This window comes from Excalfactoria chinensis, chromosome 2 (assembly GCF_039878825.1).
Source record: "Excalfactoria chinensis isolate bCotChi1 chromosome 2, bCotChi1.hap2, whole genome shotgun sequence".
Lineage (NCBI taxonomy): Eukaryota > Metazoa > Chordata > Aves > Galliformes > Phasianidae > Excalfactoria > Excalfactoria chinensis.
The window spans coordinates 44,114,384-44,133,702 of record NC_092826.1 but is presented as its reverse complement, the minus strand read 5'-3'; the positions used below and the strand labels follow the sequence as shown (position 1 = coordinate 44,133,702).

At 40.2% G+C, this 19,319-nt stretch overlaps 1 protein-coding gene across 1 annotated transcript in view; it reads left to right on the top strand.

Moving 5' to 3' along the window:
* TTC39C (tetratricopeptide repeat domain 39C) overlaps positions 1-17,239 on the top strand; it is a 35,403-nt gene extending 18,164 nt beyond the window's left edge. The window contains exons 5-14 of the mRNA XM_072330293.1: positions 184-538; positions 1,801-1,969; positions 6,341-6,434; positions 7,593-7,700; positions 8,178-8,287; positions 9,067-9,190; positions 11,698-11,795; positions 12,687-12,791; positions 14,031-14,069; positions 14,656-17,239. Coding sequence (XP_072186394.1) covers positions 184-538; positions 1,801-1,969; positions 6,341-6,434; positions 7,593-7,700; positions 8,178-8,287; positions 9,067-9,190; positions 11,698-11,795; positions 12,687-12,791; positions 14,031-14,069; positions 14,656-14,745 — 1,292 coding nt within the window. The 3' untranslated portion in view covers positions 14,746-17,239. The remainder of the gene's footprint in view (positions 1-183; positions 539-1,800; positions 1,970-6,340; positions 6,435-7,592; positions 7,701-8,177; positions 8,288-9,066; positions 9,191-11,697; positions 11,796-12,686; positions 12,792-14,030; positions 14,070-14,655) is intronic.
* Positions 17,240-19,319: the final 2,080 nt, after the last annotated feature.

The window sequence follows — 19,319 nt, the reverse complement described above, 5'->3', positions numbered from 1 at the left end:
GTTTGCATTACTCAATATGAAAGATCTCTTTTACGTGACAGTAGCAGCTCTTTTTGCAAAATCCTTTGTGCGGCGTTAATTTAATGCTAATAGCTTCCTAGGATACATGAAACAGCATTTCCTACTGATTGTGTTCCGCTTCTGAAATACGTTTCTTGAAATGTTTTTTTCCTCGACATTTAGCATACATAAAAGGTGGATGGATCCTCCGAAAAGCCTGGAAGATTTACAACAAGTGCTATACGGACATTAATACGCTTCAGGAAATATATCAGAAGAAAACTACTCAGGAATCCTTGACTTCTGATGCTGCAAATGATAATCATGTTGCCGCAGAAGGTGTAACGGAGGATTCGCTAAACAGACTGAAAGGTGCTGTTAGCTTTGGATATGGACTTTTTCATCTTTGCATATCCATGGTGCCCCCAAACCTGCTCAAAATCATCAACCTGCTGGGTTTTCCTGGAGACCGCCTACAGGGGCTTTCTTCACTGATGTATGCAAGTGAAAGTAAGGACATGAAGGCCCCTTTAGCTACGTGAGTAGCTATATTGAAATGCTTTGGTAGATAACTTAGTACTGAAAGTAAGTAGATGGGGGTAAAAAAAAAAGGAAAAAAAAATCAAAGCCAAAAAGAACCGTCATGTTGCTTTAAAGAAAACAACAGCAGGTAAAATTAACTTGCAGTTTGTCGTTGAACGTGCCTAGGTTTAGTGAATTCATCACTTAGTAGTGCACTAGATCTCTCTGCTGTTAGTTGTTTGTGTGCTTGGGGTTTGTTGCTGCACCTTTTATGCTAATGTCTAATAACCCATATGTTAGTAAATACAAGCATCCCCTTGAGTGCTCAGTAGACTTATGCTCTTCTATGAGGAGAGCATACCATTTTGTATGAGAGTAATTGATGTCAATTATTTATCCTTAATATTGACCAACAGTCTTTGCAATTTAATTTTAGCATCTGAAGAAAACTGAGTGTTTCCTTACTGCCTTTTTGTTCTCTGAGCTTTCACATACTCATTTTTCCCTGAACCTTTGTGTTGCATTCAGGTCTTTTTCTTGGATGAAGGGTTAGTCTGATGTAACTTAAAGCTATTAATGAGAGCAGTTTGTTATCATGTCCTCTCCAAATTGATGCTTCTGTTGCTAGACCTACCTTAAGTACAGCCAAATGGCACTTCTGAAATATTGACAGCAGAGCTGGTTTCTTCTGCTCGAGGAGTTAGACTTTTGGTTAAGAAAACCATTAAGGTTAAATGTTTCTTTTGATTTCTTTTGTGACATTTCTGGGGGGAAAGAAGCAGCATTCTTTTCCCAGTGTGATGGTGGAGTAGGTCTTCCTTCAGCTGGCCCTGGGAAGCTCTGTGCTCTGCCCTTGTTTGTTTTGTGAGTGATGTAGGTCATGTAGAAAACTGCCCTTCTAAACACCAGATGTATTTCTGTTTTACATTGATCTCAGGGGTGTGTATGTGCTGAGGAGTGGGGTTGGTTGGTCTTATTTTTGTTTCCCAGTGAACTGTTACATTTTACTGCTTGCTGATGGGTTTCTCTGTTTTAAAATCTGTTGTAAAGAGTTGATGGATATGATGCTTTGATTTGTAGCATGAGCCTGCTGGTTACCTTGCTTTTGGTTAATGTGCAGTGAATTGTACATGCACCATGCAGTGGTGTATGGTGATAGTGTTATGTTCTATAGTCAGGCTGTATGAGAAAAGACGCATATCCTTTGTTTTTCAGGGTCATTATCTTTAAGTCTCTGTTTATGAGCTGTAATCATTTCTGCTCTTGTGTTCCTTTTAGATTAGCTCTATTGTGGTACCACACAGTTGTTCGCCCCTTTTTTGCTCTTGATGGCAGCGATAACAAGGCAGGATTGAAAGAGGCAAAAGAGATTCTTGCAAAGAAAGAATCTGCTTACCCCAATTCTTCTCTGTTCATGTTCTTCAAGGGAAGAATACAGCGATTAGAGGTACCGCATCTTTCTTTTCTTTTGGCTGATGTTTTCCCCATCTCCTCCCTCTGGTATCTGATATTTTTCTGATGTGAATGAACTGGGTAGACTTCAATAAGTTGTGTTGGAATGTACAGGCTTACAGTAAGGTAAGTGAGAAGAGAGGATTAATTTCTTGCTAGTTGCAGGCTTTTGCATGCCTTGTGCTCCTGCCTGATTTAATAGCACTTTGTAATTCTAATTCTTATACTACATGTGTTTATAACTTTGTTCTGTAAATTACCTTGTTTGGTAACTTCTTGTGGCATAAATAGCCATTAGGGTTTTGCTTGTCAAGCTGAAATCTGAGTATTAGCTACTGAGTGCATAGCATTTATCTTCTGCTTTTCATTTTATGCATTGTTCGCTTGCAGCTAAATCATCTGCAGTAATTTCCCTCAAATAATTGCTTTTGCTTTTAAGAGGACAAAACAGGATGTTTTCTGTTGCTATGGTGAGCTGTGACCCGAGCAGAACGTATTCCATGGAAATGTGGTTGTGAATACTGTTGCAGAATGGTATTATTCAAACGCAGCAGCAGCCTCATGGCTTTTGGCTCAGTTATTCTTGAAGGATAATCCGAGATGGTAAAAGTACACCAGACAACTGCACTGCTGTGTTTATCAGTCCAGAATGTTTCTAAAGCATTTATATCATCAAGGAAACCCAACCAAAGAGCACAAAACCGGAACGTTCTTCTCATATCCTAATTTAAGAACTCGATACCGGTGGCCATTCTTTTGCTACAGTTTGCGGTTAATTCTCACAAATGCAGCTCAATTTTGAGGAAGATAAGCGGCAGCAAGAGAACAGAGGAGTGATCTTCTGTGGCCTGTATCATTTTGCAGGCATGCTCTTGCATGTGGCTTGCTTATTTATTGTGATGTGTTTTTTCTGTCCTTCTGGAAGCAGTAGGGAATTATACTGTCCTAAGTGTTATTTTGGAGTGTTTGTGTATAAAGTAGTGCTGTTGATGGATATCAAGGTTTAGCTCGGAGTAAAAGAATGCTAGAGGCCACATGGCAGTGTTAACAAAGTAGTTAGCTTGGCAGAATACCATTTGTTAGGCTCTGTAGCCATGCCTCGGTCAGCAGAATGCTTTCTAGTTGCTAACAGGAATTAAAATGGTCCTTTCCTTTACGTACATCTGTTTGCATGGGAGCTGACCATTCAACAGCTGGGTTTTTTCCCTGCTCTTGCTTTGTTCTCCTGGGTACTGTAGCACTGAGTTTGATGAGTGTCTATATAAGTATTTTACTTAGATGTCTTGCTCTCTTTTGTAGGCTCTGTTAAGAAATTACAAGCTTTATTTGCTGAAAGATTGTTGCCACAATAACAAAGACGCATGTTACTGGTGACAGTGGTACAGGTAGCTGCGCTGTGTTTCTGCGCAGTACGCTTCTGGTTACAAATGTTCCAGATTTGGGCATTGGTTTGTGGCATTTGTGAAGCTTTCTGAACCAGAAGTGGGCTTACTCTCACACTGTAAGCTAATGTGCTGGTAGATAGATATTTATGATGAGATAGGTTTCTATATTATGAATCATAGAATGACTTAGTTTGGAGGAGATGTGGAAGATCATCCAGTTCCTACCCTGTGCCTTGTGCGGGGCTGCCCCCCAACAGCTCAGCTGCCCAGGGCCCCATCCAACCTGGCCTTGAGTGCCGCCTCCAGGGTTGGGGCACCACAGCTTCTATGGGCAGCTGTGCCAGCGCCTCACCAAACTCTGAGTGAAAAATTGTGAAAGGTAATGATCTGGGTCTGATGTATTTCTGCCTTTTAGCTTGCAATATTGCTTTCTCTTCTATTTAGATAGCAGTGCCTTTTAAGGATCTTAATCTGCTTTTATAAACTGAACAAAACAGCCCAGTTTGAAATACTTAAAAAGAGGGAGAGGTAAGGGCACGAGGTAAAACCAAACCGTGAAAGAATCCTGAATTGAGCAAGGTCACTTCTCTTTGCCTGTACTCTGGGTGTGTATGTATAACCACCTCTTTGGGGCTGGGACAAAGAAAAAAGACAACAAACAGCCTCGTGTTCTGAGGCTTGATCTGTTAGACTCTGTTGAAATAGTTGAGTACCAAATACTTCACTGACTGGCAGAACACCACTGGTTTGCTCAGGTGTGCTACAGCGTTCAATCTGCAGAGTAATAAAAACGTCCAGTGATATTACATTCCTATATACACTGCTGACATGTTCCCTTGCTTTTTTTCAGTTATCTTTTACAGACATCTTGGTGTCAGTAGCGTCATCCTAATGTAGGATTGGGAGAGTGTAGAAAGGAGAACTAGGCTGGGCAAGGGTAATAAGAAGCGCTGAAACTGAGAGCGAGATTTTTAGAATGAACTCATAGTGATTAAGTGAGAAAAAAACCCACAACAACAGAGTTCACATGTAAGGTTTATTTTCAGAAGTGCTGCTGTTCCCCTTTTGGTTTTAGCTATTGTTTCCTCACTCCTCCTTAATTAAGAGCAGTTCTTGCTTAAGAGCGTTACAAATTCATAGTGCTGATTGATAATAGAAAGTTCAAGGCATGCAGCGTTATTGTATTCACGTTATCCTTAATAATATTCTTCAGTGTTATGCAGCCCTGTATGTTACAAGCTTTATGGGTTAATCTTTTCTGCTGTCTTTATATTATGCTCAAGAGCATAATATTGTGTGCCTCCGATGGCGCAGTGGTATAAGTTGCTGCTTGCAATACCAAAGGCCTGGGGTTCGAATCCCCTCTGTGGCGCAAGTGGCAGAAATGCTGCTCTGCTACACAGAGGGCTCGAATCCCGGGAGTTGGACTCGATGATCTCTAAGGTCCCTTCCAACTCGCACGATACTGTGATACTGTGAGAAGCAGAAGTAAAGAGCAAGGAATTGCACGTTTGTGTGCACGTTTGTGTTTGTTCAGCTCTCATTATCCTAACAGTAAAAAGTCAGCCTTGGTGCTCTACTTGCTGACTCATCTGCCTGCATAATTCTTACGTTCTGCTCTCTGAAACAGTAAGTAGGCGGTAATTAATTTTATTTTAAGAATTAACACCGTGAGTAGAAATTTGTATTCTGCGTGTTGTTCCAGTGCCTGGAGATAACTGGTACTTTGTTATTGAGGAATATCTCTGTAGCGTATTTACTGAGCCTGATGCTTAAGGAAAGCTTATACAGAAAGCATTTGGCACCGCTTTTCAGTGTTTTCTATTAAGGTATTCTGAGGAGCATGTGCTGCTATGAAACAGAGCAAGCTGTATATTGCACGGACTCCCTAGTAAATTTGAGGGCAGATATGCTCAACAGAAAGGCAGATGGGTTGGACTCTTCTGCCATACCAAAAACATCTTCGTTCAGTCATTGCTTCCTTTTGTAGTATTCATGGTTTATACTTTTACAGCTGCTGTAACTGCTGTGCTGTCTTGATGCAGTGTGAAGCATCTCACGTAGTTCTCCCTGATGAGACAAATGAAGAAACTGAATAAAATCACTCTAGAGGTGGTAGGGCAGGGAGCAGTGGCATGTCCTGAGGTACAACTCTACCAGGTTTTGCAGTCAGTTTCAGGCTTCACAGTGAACAGAAAGAATGCAGACACTGATCTTGAAGGCTGAGAGATTATCCTAACTGAGTGTGAGTAATGGGTGATCACTGTTACATTATTAAGCTTCAGCAATATCCTCCCACTTCCCCCTTCTTTCTCTCCTTACATGACAGGACAGGTTCCATTCCCTAGGTTTTAATTCTTATTTTTGTATGTCTTAGAATTGATTATTATTACTTTGCAGGCACATGCTTTGTGTTCTTGTGTGAGATTTCATTTAAATACAGATTGGAGTTGTTTTATATTAGTGATGCTTCCTTTTTGACTTTTAATCTGGCTTCTGCATTATGTTTTATATCGTTTATATGAAGTGTGAGGGAAAAATACATTTACCAAAGGACCTATTTGGGAAGTGTGCTCAGTGGTGTAAATAAAGACTTTGTCACAGTTTGCCCATGCTTCCATTTGAAAGTGATAAGATGTAAATAGGTGGGAGGAGGGAAGGTGGCTGATGTGCAGTGTAAAGCTGGTATACAAAGGAGTGTTATCCCTTCTCTTTCAAACCGGTAGCTTCGTGGTGGCTTCTAATTTCTTTCAAATCTGAAATCAATTCTGAGTTTTTCCTCTCACTGGGATGTTTTGCCTCTCATCTAATCAAACCAGAGGCTGCAATCTGTGTGGCAGTGCTATCTGTTTTCACTCTGTCGTTGTATTTAAACTCATATTAATGTGAAACTGATTGTGTTCTTTTAAAATGTGATGGATAATATGATTTTGATAACTTCAGACATATGACTTTTTCTCCCCTCTCTTCACCTTTATTAGTGTCAAATCAATAGTGCCTTGGCTTCGTTTCATACTGCTTTGGAACTTGCAACAGACCAAAGGGAGATTCAACATGTCTGCTTATATGAAATAGGTAAATGGGATATCTTTACATCTTTATATCTTTATAGGTAAATATTTCACTTTAAAGTTTTGACTAATAGCTTCATTAAAGAAAATGAATGGTTTTGTTTAGGATTATTTAAAAAAGGTTTTAGAGTGTTTGCTGTTGTCTTGACTGGATAATGTGAATCATAGACTGGCCTGGGTTGAAAAGGACAACAGTGATCATCCAGTTTCAACACCCCTGCTGTGTGCACCAGACCAGGCGGCCCAGAACCACATCCAGCCTGGCCTTGGATGCCTCCAGGGATGGGGCATCCACAACCTCCTTGGGCAACCTGTTCCAGTGCATCACCACCCTCTGTGTGAAAAACTTCCTCCTAATCTCTAACCTAAACCTCCCTTGTCTCAGTTTAAGACCATTCCCCTTGTCCTATTACTGTCCACCCTTGTTAACAGCTGTTCCCCCTCCAGTTTAAACACTCCCTTCAAGTACTGGAAGGCCACAGTGAGGTCTCCCCAGCCCTTCTCTTCTCCAAGCTAAACAAACCCAGTTCTCTCAACCTTTCCTCACAGGAGAGGTGCTCCAGCCCTCTGATCATCAAATCATCTTGTCATCTTATTTGGTTGAATAGCACTCAACAATTGTTTATAATTTTCAGGTTCTCTGAAACTGTTCACCTGCAGGAGATTGTTTAAAATGAAATTGCTATTTTTATGTCAAAAATGAATAGATCCTAATGGAGCTTTAGAGACTGCAGGACCTATATTTTGTGTTGCATTTTATGCTACCGATAGAAGGAAATGATTAACATCAACAGAAATTGTCATTCTTTTCTCTGCTTTCAGTTTGCATGGAAATCTTTAGAGCAGAGAAGCTTTAAGTGTGTCTGGTTAAAGAAGAATAAGGGAGCTGGTAGTAGCTGAGGAAGAGCTTTTGGTGTCTGTTTAGATTTGTTGTCAGCGTGAATTGGCTTTGTTGCTTAGTATAGCACAAATAACTCAGTATTTTTCAGCTAATTTAAAGCAGATTTAGAACGTGTTATCGATTAGTTTTGTTTTTACATTTTCCAGTTACTGATATAATTGTTAAGCTAGCTCCAGCTCTCATAAGCAGATGCAATGCTTCAGTGATGTTTATACCACGTCTGAATTACTGTGCTTTCAGTACGTTGGTCTCTCCCTTTAGGCTGGTGCAGCATGATAGAGATGAATTTCAAAGACGCCTTTGAATCCTTTGAAAGGCTTAAGAATGAATCCAGGTGGTCTCAGTGCTATTACGCTTATTTAACAGCAGGTGAGTATTTCCAGCGATGATTGCAAGTGATAAATCAATGACGGGATACGATACTTTTGGCGTTGGCTAGTGCTCTTAGTGTGTTCCTCGCTGCTGCTTATGCAGCTGTCTGTCAGACTGTACTTATGTAATTGTGTTTATGTAATTCATTAATGCATGTGTATATGCCCTTGCCCTCCAGCTACGATTATTACGCGACCTGTTGCTAAGCTGATAGTGTACTGAAAAGATTTACTTAATAAATCCTTAGCTGTTGGGTGATAGCAGGTCCTTTAATGGCTATGGAAAACAGTACAGACTTGTTAATGATCTCAGAGCATACCTGGGAGAGCTGGGATTTCTGTGTTCATCAAGTCCCATTTTAGGTCCTTTGCAGAAGTGCACTTTTATTTCCCCATAGCTCCATGATGTTTAATCTTTTTTTTCCCTTTTTTCTTATCCCAGCAGTGTTAACACATTTTTGTTTCTGTGTCATAGTGTGTCAAGGAGCCACCGGTGATGTCAATGGCGCTCAGAATGTGTTCAAGGAAGTTCAGAAGCTTTTCAAAAGAAAAAATAATCAGATCGAACAATTTTCAGTGAAGAAGGTTTGGTTTAAGCATAAGCTAACTTGTTTCACAACAGTAATTTGATAACCGTGTTTCATTTTTTACCATCATTTGTTTTTTGAATGAAGTATCTGTTTTCTCCTACTTTGTTGAATTAATGGGAACGATTCAGGGGAGGAAAAAAAAAAGTAGTTTCATGTAGTTTAAAGCCTCGTCAAACAAAATGTGATTTGGCTTTTCAACTGAAGTAACCATTTAAAGATACAGATACTCAGAGAAAGGTCTCAGGCCAGGCTGGATGGGGCTGTGAGCAACCTGGTCTAGAGGGATTATCCCTGCCTATAGCAGGGGTTGGAACTTGATGATCTTAAAGATCCCTTCCAACCCAGACCATTCTGTGATTGTAATCATCTCTCTAGCTTTGTTTTTCCTAGTCCTTTTTGATGTTATATCTGTATATATATATTTAGTTAAAGCCATGGTTCTTTCATTTGAGTATCACCCAACTGAGGATTTTCAGATGTTGCAGTGTCAGCATCCAGTTAGTACATAGTTGGGATTGTGAAACAGAAGAAAACAAATTTTGGCTGCAAATAAAGCAGCTTCCAATTTTGATCAATGTGTAACCCCGAAGTTAAATAAAAAGTCTTTTATTAGTCCTAAGCTTTAAACTAAATTGCCAACAGTGATTCTTAAGAAAATTGTTGGATGTTTTCACGGAACAGTTACTATTTGATAAACTGTTTGTGAGTATTATGTTCTTTGTAGAAGGACCAATGACAGATCTTTCCTCTTTCTTCTTTCTTTCTAATTTGCAGGCAGATAGATTCAGAAAACAAATGCCAACCAAAGAGCTCTGTGTCCTGGCATCCATTGAAGTGCTATACTTGTGGAAAGCCCTTCCAAACTGTTCCCTCTCCAACCTACAACATATGAGCCAAGGTATAATATGGATTCTTGATACAGTTATTTATATTTATGGAACGTGTCCAGAGAAGGGCAACGAAATTGGTGAGGGGTCTGGAGCACAAGTATTATGAGGAGCAGCTCAGGGAGCCTGAAGAAGAGGAGGCTCAGGGGAGACCTCATTGCACTCTATAACTTCCTGAAGGGAGGTTGTGATGAGGAGGGGCTTGGCCTTTTCTGGCAGGCAACAAACAGGACCCGAGGAAATGGCCACAGGTTGTATCAGATGAGGTTTAGACTGGACATAAGAAGGAACTTTTTCTCTCAGAGAGTGGTCAGGCACTGGAATAGCCTGCCCAGGGAGGTGGTGGAGTCACCATCCCTGGCAGTGTTCAAGAGGCGTCTGGATAAGGAGCTACAACATATGGGTTAGTGGTTTGCTGTAGCTACAGTAATGGGAGGGCGGTTGGACTGGATGATCTTGTAGGTCCTTTCCAAGCTTGTGGTTCTATGATTCTGTGATTTTAAGTGAGGTATGCAGTTTGCTATGGTCATTTAACTTGTGTGGTAACAGTTGCATTAGTATCCCTAATTTACTAGTCCCAGAACATAACGGTGAGGCTTATAAAATCAGATTTAGTCATATAAAAATAGGCCCTGGTATTTTTTTTTTCCTGTAGTTTTCCTATAGAACAGTCAATCTTAAAGTTTGCAAGCAGTAGGCACTTCTGTCTTGCACACTCAAAAACAATACAGATCTTTCTTATAAGTTGGGAGCCGGTGGTGCATGTTTTAATGTGAAGTAGCAATATGGATTAAAATTCAGAGATAAGCTTCTTGTAAGGCTTGATACTGACTGATGGGTCTGCATCAGCAGTCCTTGGTTGTAGGTTTTCTGCCCAGTGAAAATGTTGCTGTACGTTACGTGTATCTCAGGAACGATGGGATGATGGAGTAATTTTTTTTTTGTTTCCTTTCTTCTTGGACAACGTGGGTTTACTTTTCTGATTTGAATTGCCAGACTTTTCCTTGGGGCTAAGAGCTCTGGTTTGTAGGGGTCAAGCTGTATCCACATGTATCTTTGCAAGTAAAATACCAAGGAACTTGAGACTTGTAAGAGACTCCCCGGGGTTACCTTTGTGTCCAAATACTTAATGTAGCCAAGCCTTAGTTACTCATAGGTGGTTTATTTGCTGACTGCAGAACTGGTTTAAATCAGGCAGAGTTTATTGCATGAGGCAGAATATGAAGTTAAAGGAGCTCTACTGTTCCCAGACTCCCAGAGCTCCTTTTGAAGGGTTGAAAAGTCCTGTAGGCACCCATGTTTTACTGGGGTCTCTAGAAGTGATGGTGCAGACAGGTGTAAACGGTTCCTTGTGGAACTAGTATTGATGTAATGGCTGTTCTGAGTTGGTGCTAATAAGCCTGATTAAAATGGGGCCTGATTCATCTAGAGATGGTTACGTGTGTCAGTGAATACAGCACCATGCTGCTGAGTCACAGTCTGGCCCAGCAATGAGCCTTACCTACTCATCAGCACTGGGAATTATGATGCCAGAATTCTCTAATCTGGTGTCTTACGTCCAGTGTGGATTTCTGTGTCTTTCTGAACTGTCTTCAGTTCAGAACAGATGTACTTTATCTGAAATGCTTGGATATTTTACCCTGTTTTCCTTGGACCACGGACTGTGCGTTGTTTCTTTCAGTGTCTGGGATAACCCAGTTGCCAGTCACACCAGGAGGAGTAGATCATTTCTTGACTTTAACTTTCTAGCTGATCATTCAAGGACAAACAGAGAAATGTGTTCTCTTCATGTGAGAAGAATGCATCGCCTGCTTGTGAGTTCAGAGGGCCAATTCATCCCTGATAAGGAATCATTACCATTGATGACAGATTGCTTGATGAGATTGACACAAAATCATAGAATCGTAGAATCATAGAATCACCAGGGTTGGAAAAGACCTAAAAGATCATCCAGTCTAACCGTTCACCTATTACTAATAGCTCCCACTAAACCATGTCCCTCAGCACAACATCCAATTGATCCTTGTATACCCCCATGGCCAGTGACTCCACCACCTCCCTGAGCAGTCCATTCCAGTGCCTGACCACCCTTTCTGAGAAGTAATACTTCCTAATGTCCAGCCTAAATCTCCCCTGGTGCAGCTTGAAGCCATTCCCTCTGATCCTGTCACTAATGACACGAGAGAAGAGGCCAACCCCCAGCTCACTACAGCCTCCCTTTAGGAAGTTATAGAGAGCAATAAGGTCTCCCCTGAGCCTCCTCTTCTCCAGACTGAACAATTCCAGCTCCTTCAGCCTCTCCTCATATGGCCTGTGCTCCAGACTCCTCACCAGCTTTGTTGCTCTATGGGTTGTATTTAAAAGAAACCAGATTACTTTGATGTCAACTGCTATTGCCATCTCACATTTTCTGCTGGAATTTGGTCATAAGAGTGAAAAATCAGTGTGTAGATTGCAATTCTTGTCTAAGGAAAGATTTCAATCCATCTTGTTTGTTTATTGGAATGTTTTCATTAAGCCTGTCAGGATGTTGATGATTCATCTGCTGTTGGTCTGAGGAATTTGCTTCTTGGTGCCATACACAAATGCTTGGGAAATTCTGAAGATGCTGTTCAGGTAAGTTGTTAATTATACCATTAGTTGTATTTCGTGAACTTTAATTTTATTAATCAGTAAATATTGTTGAGGAAGTCTGTTAAGCAAACTGCTAATTTTCAATGCTATTGATCGGTCTGTTGTATGAATTCCAACACAATACGTTGGGTTCTTTTCAAATCTTGAATTAGGCCATTCTGTTGTAAAAGCAATTGTCTGATGTTGAGCAAGCAAGGCAGTTCACGTGTCCTATGGAGCAAGAGTTACGTGGAAACTGGGAAGAAGGTTGGAAAAGTTCTTGTGCTGCTGGGTTTGCTCTGTACGACAAAAAGAAAATCACCTTGAAAACAAAACACAGAACTTGTTGGTCGACCTTTAAAGGCTTGGATGTGCTGTTTGTTTGGAGGTTTTGAGCTATTAGACACTAAGAGGTGTGATAATTAGCAAATGCAAAATAATAGTTCTGCTACTGCAGGCAGAACTTCTGTTTTCCCTTCCCTCCCCAGGACTGAATACAATTCACATTAGGAACTAGAGAGCTGTATTACATCTCCCTCCCACCCTGCCCTCAGCAGTAGTTTAAACAATCCATGTACTTAATCTCCAAAGTTAAAGTTCCTTGTTAGGCCTTAGTAGTTTAGAATATAATGTTGGAAAAACCTTGACGTGGTCAACATATTGCTTGGCAAAAAAATGCAAACAAATAATTCTGCCTCGATTCAGTAGCGTTAGCGAAAACCTCCCTGTGCTTGCTTAAAGAATGTGTGCCATTGGAAATGCTAACGTATTCTCGTGTTACTTGGGCTAATTTCAAATGCTTGAAGTTGAAAGGTACTTTTGGATTTTTAAGTGATTGGATCTTCCATTTTAAGACGTTGTTTCAGTCTTTTTTTTTTCCTTTTCTTTTTATAGTACTTTCAGCAGGCTGCTAAAGACGAACTGTGCCGGCAAAACAACTTGTACATCCAGCCATATGCCTGCTATGAGCTTGGCTGTCTTCTGTTAGACAATCCAGAGGTAACGGTATCACCTACTTCTAAACTCTGTAAGAAAAGAATAAAACAAGTGTGGTGCAGAATCAGCGTAGCACTGTACAAACAGTGAAACAAAGTTTATGGGTGAGAAGCTTAATGTATCTGTTGTGAACACTGTAATGCCGTACTTAGTTGTGACGCGGTTTTATTCTCACATAAATTATTAGGCTCTCTGGGATTCTTCAGGGGAGTTGCTACATTCCTGATTGTTGGTGGTACAGTTCTATAGCAGTTAAATAAACGCGAGTAAACCTTCTGTCTTTCTGTAGCTGTGATGTTTATGGGCAGTCAGCACTGAAGCAAGAATTTTGATGAGCAAAGCACCGTATTTTGATTTATTATTTATTCCTTCTCACCGAAAAGTTTACGTTTGTTGCAACTGCTGCTAAGTAGAAGGGTGGCAGATCGTGAAATTATCTGAAGGCTCTGAGTATTAGGAACATTCCGTTTTCCTTCTTGCTTTATAAATAGCATTTGCACACAGTTAACTGGCTTTGCTTTGGGTGTTTGGGGGCTGAAGAAGCCTTGGCTTGTAGCTGTTGTGGTAAATAGCACTTAGTGTGTGAAGGAAGCCTTCTCTTGTGACACTTAGTGAGGAAACAAATGCTGCTTATCTTATGTGAGATGGGGTTGGGTGGGGAGAAGCAGGAGCTAGAATTAGGGGTAAGTGGTGCTGTTTTTAGAAGATTGCACTCACTAGCTTGAGATATCGTGCAATTCATATCTGAGAGCTCTGTAATGACTATGTAAAAGAAGAAAGTGTATTGAAGGCTATGCATTGTAGTATAAAAAGCACGCTGTTATTAAATGTATGTTACTTTGAAATGACTCACAATTATATGTTGGCTCTGTCATACAATCCTATTCATCTCTGTTAAATTAACCTGATTAGAACCATTTAATTGAGATTTTAGTGTGGCTATGTCAATAATAAGAACTTTTTTGTAGATGGTTTATACACTGCAAATGTAACTTAACTGATGTAAATAAATAAGACTATAGCCAGGTATTACTGAAAGAGAAAACTTAATTTTTTCTGTTTCTTATTTGGTACTTTGATAGTTATTTGCAATACTTTCAATTAAAGAAGTTCTCTATAATAAGAAATAATACCTTGTTTTCAAGGTAGAGATGCTATTCTAGACTGCCTAGGCTGTATGTTTGAGGTATGTTCTGAAACGTTTGCAGTGCAATTCTAATGCAGCGCCTTTTCTTTTTGTAGACGGTGCCAAGAGGCAAAACCTTACTTCTCCAAGCCAAGGTAAAAACTGTGGCACATCACACTTAGCATTCTGAGGGTATCTGAGAAGTTGTGGTGATCTGGTTTGTTTTTTTCGTCAGTGTCCATCACCTGTAATCTACAATGCTAACTTAGTTGGTGTATATTTATGTATATGAAGTGCACTTGTGTTTTGTAGGTAAGTGCTTATAGGTCAGTAATAGTACAGAGCTCACAGTGGTGACCTCTGCTGGACTGTTACAGCTTTACCAATGTTTCGGCTAAGATTCAGCAGTAAAAGTTTGAAAACAGCAGCTCACCCCTGCGTATGTGTTCCCTCTGGTCCCTGACTTGGGTGTGTTGGGGTCTTTCTTGAGCTGTAAGACTTGCATAATTTTCCAGGTAGTGTTAAACTGAATAGGATCCAAACAACACGTTGAAAATTGAAGCTTTCTGCTCTTTTCACCAACTTAGATCTTTTGTAAGCCAGAGGTATGAATAGCAATACAGAATCTCCACTTCATCAGTCTGTTTTGTAGCCTGACCTCTTAAGCACTATTAGTAAACTTGTTTTCCTATCCTAAAGTGAAGGAAACTAATATTTGCCTGCTTTTCTTTTTCATTTCAGGAGGAATTCACAGGCTATGACTTTGAGAACAGATTGCACGTCCGCATCCATGCAGCCTTAGCCTCTCTAAGGGAAGTTGTTCCACAGTGATGGACGGGAGTTGTGTTGTCCATTCCCACAGTTTCTGCACTTTAGGACGAAGCAGAAGGAAATGGCTGTTGGGAAGACCAGCTTTTCTTCTGGAAACCACTTGTGCCAGAGACACTTTCATAGTATGTTTAAGAGTTGGTACGGCTTAGTAAAATACTACAATTTCAACTGAAAGTAAATCAACCAAGCAGAAGGTTAAGTGACCTTGCGTATTTTAACTTTTCAGATTGTTTAAACCAAGGGGAACACAGTTATTAAGCGACTCATCGGGGGAGCCTAAACAAGCACACGGCTTACTTCAGTGTTGGCAGATGGGATTTTTTTTTTTTTAAAAAACATTTTAAAGTAGATTTAAATCTAAAATATGCTAAAGGGGGAGTGTTTCTGTTTTGATTAGCATACAGTAAAAGTAGGTGGTACGAATGTTGAAGAAGGGAGCGGGCAGAACACTTACTTTCTTGAAGCATTAGCCAAAACACAAGAGAAGGAAAACCATATAGCCACAAAGAGCAGATCTTGCTGAATTTTAGAGGTTCATTTCATTGAATTCATGATGAATAATTTGCCAATTTAAAATCTCCCATCCCCTTTCCATTTTTTGTTGCTTCCCCTTTCAACTCGGCTCCTATTTCTGATATAAATTCTATCAACGCGTAGGATCTTTGATTCCGGTACATTCCAGCCAAATACTTTGCTTTATTTGTAATTACAGTGAGGGTGATTTTCATTTTGCTCTTAATATCCTGACCAGCGCATTCAGTTAAGCAGGCCACATACAGTAATTTTACGTGTTTTCCATTGGAGCTGCTAAACCTCTATCGCAGTGACTTTTACAGCTATTAAAACAGACAAAACAATACACCCACCGCCCACCTCCAGCCCTGTTTTTTTGTAGTTTTACCAATGCTGTGCTATCTTAAGTCTCTATATGATATCCCCAAATTGTGGTGTTGAGGTACTGAAGTGCCTCTGAGAGCTTGAAACTTACATCACGATTCACATAGATGTATTCTCTTTTCTTACTACTGGCCATCTGTGTCCTCATTTGTAGCTTTTTAAAACAAAACCAAAAACACTTTGTCTGTAGCATCTCCCTATGTTCTGTATTCAGTTAGTATCATTACCTAGAAGGTAAATACATTTTTAAAGTAACTTGTGAGTGGAAATCTGACCAGGAAGCCAATTGAATCATGTTAATTTGCAAAGCTAAGAAAACTGGACATCTTTGGAAATCATTCTCGAAAAGCCTTATTTTTGCTTTGGTCAGGTTGCCTTAAACAGTTCCTTAGCTTAAATGTTTTTCTTTTTTTAATAACTTGGTGCAGAAGACGTTGCTGTGTTGCCAAGGTTTCATACCTTGCCCCACATCTAACCTTCATTGACTTGCTTTTGAGGTTGCATCTAAAGCAAGGCTGACATGAGGGGAAAAGTAATGCTGGATTTGGTAGGCCAAAGGAAATGGGTTGCACTCCTAGAGCGCTTACACTCTTCTGTTGCAGTTCCTGAAGGAGAGTTTATTTGTCTAAAATGGAGGCAACGCTGTTGGCTTTTCTATTCCATTTAGTCAGTAATATTGAATCACAAAGGAGTGTTCAGACTTCTTGAGTTGGTCAACCCAAATAAGAACTGAGTAGAGAACAGTATGTTGTGTCTGTATATACATAGCAAATTCTTAGAATCCAAATGATAACTTTCAAGAAAGGTCTTTGGTGTACTTGAAATCTTATTTTGTCCTACCTTTTAATATTTGGTGTCAGAGACACAGTCCGCTCCGGGTAAATAGATAGAAACAGTGCATTTAATGGCAAAACTCCTTTAAAACACACTGCTTAAGTATACCACGAACCTGGGTTATTCAGGACACAAAGCACCTGCATGTGATCGGTTATTGGGATGCCTGGGGTCTACAAACATTGGAGGTAGCAAACCGTAGTAAACTTGATTACAAAGCCTGTTCTGCTCACTGGGCCACGAGTGAGTCCAAAAAGACGCTCTGTATTCATGTAAAGGTTTTATCTCTGTGCAAGTTGCAGCTTCTCTGTGGATTTAGCAAATGGTCACTGAAATGGAACCGTCGGTTTCTGTAACTTTTTTTTTTTCTCCTCCCTCCATGGGAGAATCTCCTGCTCCGTAAACGTCACCTTTATTTTCTATGTTAGATTGTGCCTGTGATGAGCAAAATCTCTACTGTATTTTGTGCAAACCGATCACGTTTTTATACTTGGGAACTCGGAGGCATGGTCTAATAGCAATAATAGGATATGCATCTTGCTAGTTAACATGTTAAGAATATCTTTACCGAGTCAGGTTTTTGGTTTTTTTTTTGTTGATGTTGATGCAGTTTTTATCTCAATATGGCTCATTTCAAATAAATAACTAGGATTTATAGATGTCACCAAGTGGCATATTTATTGTGACGTACTGTAAATGTTGTTAATTTACAGAACCTGCACTTTTATATTTCTGAGCAAAATTAAAAGAAACGTGGACATGCGTTCTGTTCCCTGGCTCCTTGAATTTGACTTTCAAATTGGTGGCCTCCTCAACAAGGTGGTGTCGAGCACCAGAAAAACTTGTGGGATATCAAGTGACTGTAAGAAAGCTTTCTAGGCAGTAATTACCTCAGCTTCTGCTCTTCCAGTATAATTGCAGTCTCCTGGTTTAGGAAGTGAGTTACGTGCGTCGTGTTGAGATCAGCCATAGAACCAATGAGGTGTAACATGCTTCTAAGAGAACCCCAACACAAGTGTGTTCGTTGTATCCCTACGCTTTGGAAAAATGCTTCTGATTTACTCCAAAGCAAGCCCTTCAATTTCTCCTGTCTCTGATTGTTTCCTATTCTAGCTGTGCTTTATTCTGAAATAAAATTCCCCTAATGTGGTACTGAATTGCTTTTCAGTTTACAGCAGTCTGGTTGTTTTCCCAGTAACTGATCGTGTTCTTGCTTCAGAGCTGCATTGTAGCGATGTGGAAGTTGAACAGGAGCAGGTGTTACAGCGCTGTAGAGCTTTACAAGGGTAGATGTTAGTAGAGTTTTAAGTAAGTAGAGTTTTACAAGGGTGATGTTAGAACTTTTGTAGTGAAAGCAGGGTGTCACATATGAGATTCAAATTCCTTTTCCAGCCATTACTAAGTACTCGTATAAACAGTGGCAGCAATTGTTTCATGAAGAATTATGCCGTCACAAAAACATAAGATTAAAGCTAACATTAAGAAGTTATATTTTTAGCTGTCTTTTAAAGGGATTGGGCAGCCAGTGGCATCCGAACAGCAGGCTCGTCATTGGATCAGCAGAGGTTCTACAGGCAGTCTGCAGTGTAAGTGGTGGACTACACTGAGCTTTGGGAATGAGCAGTACAGATACACTGCCTCTACTCTGTCATCCTGACAGAGCTGTCAAACAAAGCTCTGCTAATGAGAGCTTTTGTAGATGCTTATACAGCACTGTCTTTCATTCTGATGTTTTGAGGTGAGTAGGAAAGGCTTCAAAAACCAGTCTCAGCAAGTCTCTAGATGGGATTATGTAAGGATATGAGTTTCACTTCAGGCTCTCTGGAGTTAAATACTGAACTACTCCTATTTCACTGCATGCATTTTTATCTTTTTAGCAAGTCTGGGTGCCCCAAATGGAACCCAGTACAGGTCATCAGAGTAGGCGGCATTGAAGTTGCATGTTGCCTTCATGCTCCTGCTCAGAATCTTTGCCTTATCACCCACAGTTTTTGTGACCTACTTAGTCCCTGTATTTTAACCAATGCTTTAGCCGCAGACAGTTCTGTTCAAGTTCTTTTCACACAGTTTTCTTACTACCCCGAGCTTCTTCACTGCTGCTTGTTCCAAAATGTTGTCTATCTCTTGATGTGACTCCTTCCAAGGCAGCGTTCCAGTGGTGTAGAGGAGGAAAGGGAGATCGTTAGACTCGGTTGAGCAAAAACCATTTGCATAACACCTACCCCTGTTTCATTCACATCCATTTGTTTAACGTACTTCTGATCAGTGTAATTTATCTTCTGTAAATTGTATTTGATGAAGAGTTAATGAACAAACTCATTATTTTTTTTCTTCTTGGAAGGATAAAGCTTGTCTGGAACTTTGTGTCACCAAACTTTTGTCTATTAACTGGCCTCTATCTCATGTAAGATTTTAACATTGTCTAGAAGCTGTTACTTCTGCACGTGGGTCAAAGGCTGGTGGGACAAGGTGCCCGTCTCCAGTTAGGCTGACAGCTCTCAGACTGAGAGACTCCCCAGAGTTGGGTCAAAGGCCATTGTGTTTTAGTAGAGCAGCTGGTACCATTCTTAAGATGGCTTGCAAAAATGGCATTCAAGTTCCAGCACAGTGAATTAGTTCCTGTAAGTTCCTATGCTGTGCTCTTACATTTCGAACAGATGCGTTTGTTAGTGACTGCAGCTTTTATAAATGCTTAGACTGGAATTATGCTTCTGCTTTGTGACCTCTAATTAGACTTCTTCCATTTTTAAACAAATATCTGTATCTAAACATCTCCAAAGCTTTTATTGTGCAGTTTGACAGACCTGGAGTTCTGACAGTGTTCAGAAGAAGGATGTCAATGG